Source organism: Balaenoptera ricei, chromosome 16, assembly GCF_028023285.1.
Source record: "Balaenoptera ricei isolate mBalRic1 chromosome 16, mBalRic1.hap2, whole genome shotgun sequence".
Classification (NCBI taxonomy): domain Eukaryota; kingdom Metazoa; phylum Chordata; class Mammalia; order Artiodactyla; family Balaenopteridae; genus Balaenoptera; species Balaenoptera ricei.
In genome coordinates this window covers 64,069,537-64,079,626 of record NC_082654.1, presented here as the reverse complement: position 1 = coordinate 64,079,626, position 10,090 = coordinate 64,069,537, and the positions used below count along the sequence as shown (strand labels likewise).

At 51.9% G+C, this 10,090-nt stretch overlaps 1 protein-coding gene across 1 annotated transcript; it reads right to left on the bottom strand.

The window, feature by feature from the left end:
* Positions 1-2,363: 2,363 nt before the first annotated feature.
* On the bottom strand, positions 2,364-9,073 carry NODAL (nodal growth differentiation factor). Its single transcript, XM_059899792.1, has 3 exons — positions 8,878-9,073; positions 4,195-4,892; positions 2,364-2,581 (listed from the first exon to the last, which is right to left on the bottom strand). The coding sequence occupies exons 1-3, from the start codon at positions 9,071-9,073 to the stop codon at positions 2,429-2,431; spliced, it is 1,047 nt and encodes a 348-aa protein (XP_059755775.1). The 3' UTR covers positions 2,364-2,428.
* Positions 9,074-10,090: the final 1,017 nt, after the last annotated feature.

Genomic DNA, 10,090 nt, shown 5'->3' with positions numbered 1-10,090 from the left:
TGTGACCCCTAGAAGGACGAAATAATCTCTTCAAGGGAAGATAATCTTGAAAGCCATTTCATACATCCTTTACTTTGCCCCAAAGGCAAATAGGGTATCAACTTCAAAGGCAATTTAGGATAGAGGGATAAGGCTTTTACTGCTAGTAAAAGGGGAGACTACATGATGGAGATTAACCCGACTGTGTTGCTGTGTGAGAGTCACAGCCGCTTCCCAGCTTCTGCTTTTTACCTTTTCTCCACTCCTCCCTGTACCAGGCCCGCCCACTTCCCCAGCCAAGGAGAGTAATGCAGCCAGTTTCCCCCAGTCGGCTACTGACTTGGCACTGCTACAGGAACAGCGGAAGGAGACCTTTGCCTTGAGAGCAAGTTAAAATACGTCTGACTTCTCTGAAAGCCCCTTCCTGGCCCTCAGGGTAGGGCAGGACTCAGTTCCCATAGGCAGCATTTCCTCAGACTTAACAAAGCCTGCACTAGCAGGTAGGGTCCAGAGCACGGAGCTGTGTTGTAGGCTCAGCCCCAAATACCTCTGGCCAGGCAGCAGAAGGCCCCTGCCGCTGACACACCACCCAGTAAGCTTTTAGCAGGGGTCAGCAAAACGTCCTTTCACTCCTTTGTGCCTGCGTCTTCTGCTTGATATGAGGCGGTGTCCTGTCGTCAGTGGGGTTTGTTCTGTGAGTTGGTAGAGCTGCTAACTGTAAACGCTCCCACAAGCTATAGCCACAAATAGCTTGACCTTTTCGCTTCCCTGGCCCCAGCCATAGAAGAACAGTTGGGCACCCATTTAGTACAGAGGATGCTCTAAAGCCCTGGGATAGGATTTTTACTCCCAAGAACTTAAGTTTGGTAGTGGAAGTGGGGTTTCAAATGTCTGGTTCCAAAGGCTAAGGCCTTGACCCAAAGCTAAGAGAGCAAAGACCCCTAGATGGTATGAAGGACGGTGCCCTTGGGGCTCCAGAGACCAGAGCTCAGCTCTTGGCCCTGCCACTCCTAGCTGTAGCATCAGGCCACTAGGCCTCACTGGAGTCTCATTTAGGAAAGAGGATGGTACAAAAATTGACCTCACAAGGCCTCCCCAGCTCTACTGTTTTCTAAGTAGAGTCAAATGCAGAATCCTATTGTGATTCTGAATTGTGGGGAGGGCAGGTTATTTCCACTCCAGGGAATGAGCAACTGGATCAGTTTTGTTGCTGAATCAGGGCATTGAGGTTTCTCAGGCCCAGGCCTGGCTCTAGCCTAGCCAACCCCTTCCTGGGCCAGGATTACTACCTTGACTCAACCAAGTCAAGTTTGAGTCCCCTCTAAACTCAAGTATTCCCACAAGATTGGAATCATTTTTCCTAAGGTTGGAGCATTAGTCTATGGGCTTCTTAGGAAAGCAGGGTAAGTTTACTGTGGACTGACATTCCCAATAAAATGGTCCGCTCGCCCTGCCAAACAAAAAAAAAATAGAGCCCCTGTTTTGGCAGTGCTCAATGAGGCCAGCTGGCAAGAGAAAAGTAGAATCACAGAAACACACTAGCATCCGCCTGCTTTAATTTCACAAGATGAGGCTGAGCAGTGAATTACTCACCTGAGGTCACACAGCTTCTCAGTGGCTGAGCTGCGACCATAACCCAAGTCTGCCACCCAGGGCAGTGTCTTCACTGCTATGGATAGGAAGCCCAGGGGCCTCATTAACGGCACGCATTGACAGACTGAGGTGAACTGTCACGAGCTTTAATAGACTTGGATGGATTGTGCCCGCCAGAGCAGACTGACTTGGGGACGCCCCAGGGCTCCAGCTTCTGTAGTCCAACGTGGCCAGTTCTCTTGGACGAGTTCCTGCCTCGCCCTTCAAAGGCACCAGCTGGCCTAGGAGAACTATACAATGGCTTTATTGTATGTACAACTCGTTAGCAGAGAGCCACTCTGCGGGGGCTCCCTGACCCAGCCTGAGGCAACCAAAGCCAGTGGACTGTTTTTAATTTTACATAGCGATACTTAATCTTCAGGTGGCAAGGGTGTGGGTGGGTGTATGTCAAAGGCCACTTTTGAGAATACACGAAAGTTAAATACAACCTTGTCCCACCTCAAAAATAAATGCACATATGCTCCAGCTCTTGCATACAATTTCCAGGGGATCATGGGTTGAAAAAAGTTAGCTAAAGGACTCTTGCACTAGTGCTTTCACGTGCTACTGTCTGTTCAGCAAAGAGAAAACCCAGCAAGCCTGCTTCACAGGCTTCCTCCTCCCTCTCCTCTGTGCTCAACCAGACCCCACAGAGCCTTTAAGGACAGGGTGGCAGCCCTTCCTCCTTAGGTCTGGTGGACAGAGGAACTTTTCCCCCTCTTTGTTTCTCCTCATTGTATTAGATGGTTATCATGTCTTCTAGGAGCTTCCCAACCTTCCAGGGTACAGGCAAATCCAACACACCTGCAGGAGCTCCTCAAAGGCACCCACATTCTTCTACAATCATATCTTTATGATGGTCTAGAAGGACTCGGCCATTGTCCACGTACAGCATACTCAAGGGCTTGGTCTTCACTGGGGCACAGCAGGTGGAAGGGACTCGGTGGGGTTGGTACCGTTTCAGCAGACTCTGTGAAAGGGAGGACAGGGGGGTCAATTCACATCCCAGTGGTGAGGTCAGAATGGTGTCATTTCTGGGTAAAGGGTGAAAAAGTTACAGAGAGTTAAAATCAGTTTCTGGGGGCAAAAATAGAAAATTCTTTTCATAAAGGAATCAGAATGCCAACACATCATCAACTCTAATATCTAAAATAACTCTTTTTTTAAACAGCCTTTAAACAGAAGATTCTAAAAGCTGTATCTGGGTAGAGCAGTAGGTAACATATGTTCTCCTATTGTTCTAGTCTAGAGTGAATACCAACTTCAAAAATATTCCAAGAAACTCCTGGTTTAGTTCCAGAAATATGAAGCAGAAGAGAGTCATGCGGAAATTCTTGTGGGATTTGCTTTGTTGCCCAGAGAAGGGCAAACAGAGTCAACGGGAGAAAAGGTAACAAGCCCTTGGCATTTTGGAACTGGGCCCTGTCCCTGTGGTCCAGTGGTGGCTTTTCAGATCAGTGTTAGATTTGGTGACTGGGACTGTCTGGGTCTCTGGTTCCCTCTGATCGTGCTGCAGGTAGGCTGGTGGACAGAAGTGGGGCCTGGGAGAGACTCAGGAGGGCCTGTGCCCCGGACAGGTCCTCTAGGATACCAGCCCCCACCACTGCCTCCCTCTCACGAGCTCAGCTCACATTCTCCCCAGAGCCTCTGGACCCTGCCTGAGGCTTGGCATGGAGGATGTACTACATACAGGTCCAAGAGGTTCTCAGTCTAGGCTTCATAGAGTGAAAATAAAAACACTTTGATCCCGTGTGACCTTTGAGAGCAGGTCAGGACCACCATATATAAGCTCTGTTCTCTGCTTTCTCCACCTCATTTTCCTTCCATTCCTCTCCCTCCACCACCTTCTAGACCATAGGCTGATTAGTGGCACCTGGTGGTAGTCTCTGGCTTTATTACTCCTGCAAAATGTGTCCAACTCCTGTTTTTAGGCAGCAAAAGTACAGTGGCTGGAACAGTATTATCTCTACCTTGGCCTCATAAACGCGGCCCCCATTGCATCAATGAGTTACAGACTTCTAGTAATGGTAAGACAACATTATACCTGTTAGCTGCTAACTATTGATACTACACATGTGGTATGCATATCATCTCATGTAACCCTAGAAGTATGGCATTGCTATCCCCATTTTACAGGTGAGGAGACTGAGGCTCAGAGAGAGTAAGCAACTTGATCAATATCACATAGCTAATGAATAGGATTCAAACCCAGGCCTGTCTATTCCCAAACCCCAAATTCTGAACTTCCTTTCCTAGAATGTCAGGGCAGTGGGAGGAACTGAGACCCTCCAGTCTACATGCCCCACCCCTAATTTTATGACAGAAGGAAAAAGTCCCAGGAAAACAGTGTGTTCAGGGTCACCCGACAAGGCATGACTCCATGTAGGCTCTCTGAGGATGTTATCATTGGTCATCTCTATATCCTTAAAACCTGTTACAGAACCTGGCACATTGTAGGTGCTCGAATAACTGTGCGTGAATGAACACAGTAACCTAACAGCAAAGCCAGGGTCCTGATCTGGTAGTAAGGACAATTCTCCCCCACAGCTTACTGCCTCCCCTCCCCAGGCCTCGGCATCACACCTGGATGTATGCGTGGTTGGTTGGATGGAACTCTTCCCCCACGGGGTTAGGACACTCGCCCTCACAACGATAGGCATTGTACTGCTTGGGGTAGATGATCCAGGAGCCCCATCCGATCAGGTTGAAGTCCACCTGGAACTTGACCTTCCGACACAGTTGGTTTCTGTCCTGCAAGTGATATCGACGATGCCTCCTGCCCCTCTCCCGGGAGAGCTGTCCCTCCTGGACCCGCCAGGAGCTCTCAGCTTCCCACAATAGAGTGGAGCTCCCCAGCCGCCTCCGCTCCGGGGAGAGGTTGGAATAGAGCATGAGGAGCACGTTGGTGACAGGTGGTGTGGGAGGCCGCCGCCAACACTCTCCAGCCAAACTGGACATCTGCTCCCTCAGCTCCCCAGGGTGCTTCAGCCACTTGGAGAGTGGCCTGGTCACCTCTAGGACCATGCTGCCCGAGGAAAAGGTAACCTGGGACAGAGTGACAGTGAACAGGTCCATTCGAAGACGTTCTAGGCAGTTGGGTGGGTCCTTATCCTCATTCAGCTTTGGCTGGTGGAAAATCTCAATTGAGAGTGGGACGTCAGGAGGAAGGGCCACAGGGCTGGACAGCTGCAGCCGGAGCTCGGCCCATGCCAGATCCTCTTCTTGGCCCAGGAAGGAGAAGTCAAAAGCAAAGGTCCAGTTCTGCCCATCCATCTCCACATCTGGGTGAGAAAAAGCCAGAAGGAAGCAGGTGAGTGGGGGCCTCCTGCAGCCTCAGTTGGTGTAACAACAGCCATAGCTCATGACTGAGCCCTTACCTTATATGAATCGTCACCCTAACACTATGAGCTGGGCATGTTATTGAACCCATTTTAGAGATGAGGAAAATTGAGTCTCAGGTTAAATTACCTGCGTGAGGTGTCATTCTTGGAAGGTGGCAAAGCCAAGAATAAGCCCAACTGCAAAGCCCAACCTCCAAATCACTGTTCTGCTGCTCCCCCTCAAGACACTCCAGAGAACAATTGGTAAAAATTGGATGAGTTCGTCTCCTTCTCCCTTCTCCCCTCACACATGCAATCTAAGGACAAGCCCTGAGCTTTCTGACAGAAATCCTGGGCTTCCACCCACCCTGTGGCCCGCTTGCCAGGCTTTGTCTTCTCATTGGAAAGGGTGGCCTGTTTTACAGCACGATGAGGTCGATTCACAGGTCATAAGGGTTGGAGCTCCCAGGGAGGCATAGGCAACGGAAGCCAAAGACTGGTCACCCCTTCCCCCACCAATTCCTAAAGACAGAGGCAGACACTTCAAGAGTTCTTGGCAACCTTACAAATAGGTTTCTAAAGACATTCTAAGCTTGACTGTGCACTGACCTTGCACTTTTCCACCCAGTGGTCTCTCCTACCTACCTGCAGGGCGCTCACCCTTTCCCACTCTAGATCATCCACACACCAGGGCAGACACAGCAAGCACACACCCAAGACAATGAAACCCATACTGAATGAAAAGGAATGGGGAAGCACATTCCATTCATTTTAGTCCTGGACTAATTTGGTCTGATGTCTGGGAATAGCACATATTGGTGGATTTTTCAGGTCAGCTAAAAGTGATCTGTAACTTTTTTCAAGCCCAGTTTCATCTTTGCAGTGGGAATAGTAATGCCCTACCCTTCCCTGCATTGTCATGAGGACCCAGGGAAATGAAGATGTTTGAAGGTCTATTGCTAAATAAAAGGCAGAGGATATTCATTAGAAATAAAAACAGTAACCCTTTGGCAAATCAATCCCGAAGGTAGTGATCTCTGACTTAGGTCCACTCTGGGCAGACCACATAAAAGTTTTGTTTTTTTGGTTCTTTGTCTCATAGAACATCTTTGGTCAGATAGTAAGTGGATTTCTCTGGGAAGTCCAGCCTGCATTAGAAGGGCGTAATTCCCAGCTTCAGCATCCTGAAGCTTCTCCCAGCCCATCCCTAGATGTTCTTTTTCACTTAATTTCCACTTCCCTTCTCATTAGCACCTGCAGGAGGCAATAACCGGCCCCTGACTAGCAACTCCCCAGAGGTGTGGGGAGGAGGCTGACACCACCCACTGCCCTTCGCAGCACCACCCCGTGACATGTAGCAACTCCTCTACAGCTCCGCCTATACCAGGACTTAAAACACACTATCTCAAGTATCCACAAATGGCTTTTTAGAGGAAGGCATTCCAGCTCAGTGTTTAAGAGGAGGGGCCTGGTGTCTCCCATGATGGATCAAGTTCTGCCACTTGCTGCCACACTGGGCAGCCAGCTTTCTCTGGGCCTCAGTTTCCCTCTGGGTAAAAGGGAGATGGTAACAGTATCCACCTCACAGGGGTGTTGAGATTTACTGAGATAAAGTGTGTAAAGTGCTTTGCCCAGCACAACCACCGAAGTGCAATAAATGGCCATCATCAACTGCCGCCTCATTATTACCCAAGTCCAAGTTAGAAATGAAGATGTCCAGGCAGTGAGGGACCTGGACCGGGGAACAGAGTCATCTGCTGCTGGGATGGCAGTGTGGACGCAGGGGCAGGGAGGAGGATACTCCTTTCTGCTGGAAGAGTCTGAGACCCCACTACCCTACCTGCAGCCAAGGGCTCCCCAGGTCACAGTGCTAACAGGTTCTCTTAGATCTGGCTCTGGTTCATCTTAGAATAATGCGGGGGGGGTGTCTAATCTTTGAGGGTCACCAATGCCTGATAAAAGCCAAGAATGCTCTCCCCAGAAAAACTGCATTTCCTACTAACACAATAAATGTGATTTGGGGGTGGTTATAAGAAGGGTTCATGGACACCCTGAAACCCATCCACAGACTGAATGCAGATTTGGCCACATGGGCCCCAGCGAAATCTCTACCCACTTCCAATTCTAAAGAAGGAAGTGGTTGGGCTCATGATCTTGGGTTCCTTTCCCCTCAAACAGGGTGTTGAGTTAGAGTCAGGGACTCTGTAGAAAAAGAGGGTGAGTATGACACCGAGTTCCCACCCTACATTATTATAAATTATGAGGGTAATTACCATTAACTGCTTCCCTCATGCCAAGTGTTTTATAAGCCTTGTCTCCTTAAATCCTCCCCACCTTTATCACCATTTTGCAGATGAAGAAACTAAGGTCCAAGGTGAAGATGGTTAAACAGTGAAAGACACAGGACAGGGATGCAAACCTGATTTGGTTAGATTCCAACACCCATTTCCCCTTATCCTGTGCAGCTTACAAATAAACCCGAGATGGAAAGGTACCACACTCACACAAATGAGGTAGAAAGAAAGCCGGGCACTTTATTTTTACAAAAGGGGAGACTAGAAAAGTCAGCTGATTTGCCAGGGACACATGGGGAATTGGGAAGCAGGGTTTGAGGGACCAGAGCCCAGTTTCCCAGACTCCCAGACTCCCAGACTGTCAAATCACCACAAACCTTCCGGAACTCTCTGGAAGGAGGGAGTGAATTGGAAAAGTGCGCCTCCCACTCTTTGCTCATCCACCTACACCCCCAACCCCAACTTTCTGGCAGGGCAGAGCACTCCAGTAATTTTCAAATTGCTCCGCCCCCCGGGTGTCCCTAGTCTGACTAGTCCCCAGATGACCCTTCCGGAGAGGGTCGCTGGCCGTCTGACCCCAGACGCGGCTGGCCAGGGAGCTAGGAGTCCCCACCCCCAGATCACAAGGGGCCGGCGGGTGGCCGTCAAATCAGATTATCGGATGTGGATTTCGCCCGAACTCCGGGGAGGGCCGTCTGGCCCGGCAGGCAGAGAGAGGTGCAGGCAGGCAGGGGCCACCCCGGGCTCTAGGATGTGGATTGCCCGGAGTAGAGGAGCCCCGCGGGAAGGGCTCCCTCTTCTCAACGTCTACCTGCGCCCAGTGCCAAGAACGCACGCTGTCTCATCCTCGCGGGTGATACTCTCAAGGTCACCATGGGAGTGACCTCGCCCGCTCCAAATCTAGGCCCTGAACCCGGTGTCGTCCGGGACACTGACACCTACCCCGCCTGGGCTAGATGACCCAAGCCTGCCGCAGTTCTCGATTTCGGGGCATTTCATCTCTAATCCCGAATTTCTGAAACCTAATCCCTGATGTTACATGCTTGATACCCTATTTCGAACCTCAGTCTCAGCCTGAGACACTCCCAACGCCAGACCCCGGGGCCCGTTCACCCTCACTCGCGAAAAGAAAAAAAAAATTGACAAGACAAAATAATTGTAGCAATAATAACGACCATGTATTACTATGCCTGGTTTTGTGCTAAGCGTTCTATGTGCGTTGTCCGTAGCCCTCGCCAGTCCAATAAGGGAGGCACTATTATCCCTATGCTACAGATGTGCAAACCGAGGCGCCCGGAGATTACAGTAGTTTAAGACGGCACAGATAAGCAGTGGCACAATCAGTCTTCCACCCTATAGTCCCGCGCTTTACCCACGCTAAACAAGACCAGAACGCAGAGGTCTCAGTCCGGGACACACCCCGGGTGCCACCAACCCTGTCTCCCGAGCCAAGGCAGACGCCGAGACACCGTCAGCCCCAGCCTCTGAACGTGCCCTTCAAGCGTGCGGATACGTTTTCAATGGCACGTCCCCGGCACAGTGCCGCAGCCTCTGCCGCTCCAGCGCTCTCCCGGAGTCCCGCGCGGGAGCGCCCAAGGCGCCCCGGGGGTCCAGCCGAGCCGGGCGGGGCGGGGCGGAGCGGGGCAGCCTACCTTGCGCCTGCAGGCTACGTATGATGTCCGCCCGGAGCAGCGGTTCGCGGTACAGGCTCAGCATATAAGCAAGAGGGGATGGCGACGAGGGCTGCCCCCACGTTCGAGGGGGCACCGGGGCTACCATCGTGGCGCCCGCCTGGTGGAGAGCCCACCAGGCGTGCAGGAGGAACAACGGCAGGCTGTGGGCGTGCATGGTGGGGTGGCGGGGCCCGAGGCCAGCCTCCGTCCCTTATATCCTGGGCCTTCGCGGGCGCCCCGCCCCTGCCCTTCCTCCCTAGGGGAAGCTTTCAGGTCGGATAACACCCCCCAGCCCAGCCCCCGTCACCGGGGGTGGCCCCCAGAGGGACCACCTGCTGGGGGCGAGTGAGACCCGAGCCTGGTAGGGAGGAGATCTGAAAAATTGGAGGAGCTGTTAGGTCCAGGGACCGTCTAGTTCGCCCAGTCTGGACACCCTGGCACTCTGCTACTTACTCCAGGCTTTTTTTCCAAGACACAGCTGGCTTGTCGCCGGCGAACTCCCAGGTCAGAAGGATGGCTTCCTTACTCTCCCGCACCTGGGGTCCCTGCCCTTTCCTCTTCCTCCAGGTTCCAAACAGATGTCTGGCTCAACCAGGAGCAGATAGAGAATGAAAGCTGTGGCTCCTGGAGGCTCTCGGGCAGGGTGCAGCCCCACACTGGCCTGGGAGGCTTCAGCCCAGCCTGGCACCGTGCAGCCTTCCAGGACACTGTCCAGATGGCCTCTGGGAGCACCCCCCGCTTTATACGGCAGGGCCTGTCTGGAGAGCTAGCCTCTGAAAAAATACTGGGTACTGGGAATTGCTGGAACAAAAAAGATGAGTGCCAGACGAAGGTCCATGGGGACCTGCTTCAAATATTGAAGCTCTCTCCTGGAGAAAACAGAGGACAGGAGTGACCAGGATGAAGGACAGACTTCTCCACTGGAAAAGGAAGTGCTCAGAAGCTGGAGCCGAGGGCATAGCTAACGGGGTGAGTGGAGCGCCTGTGGTGGTATCAGGGTCTTCCTTCACAGGTTCACATCACCCCAAGCGTTTCAGGAAAAAGGTGTTGCCTGTGTCATCCATGTCCTGCAGTCCCTGCCTCCCCTGGCAGTTACCCTGGAGACCTGGGTTTCAGCTCAGGACCTCTCACTTTCCTCTCTCTGGGCCCTGCTTTCCTCACCTACACAAGAGTGGTCCTTGTCTGGCCTCCC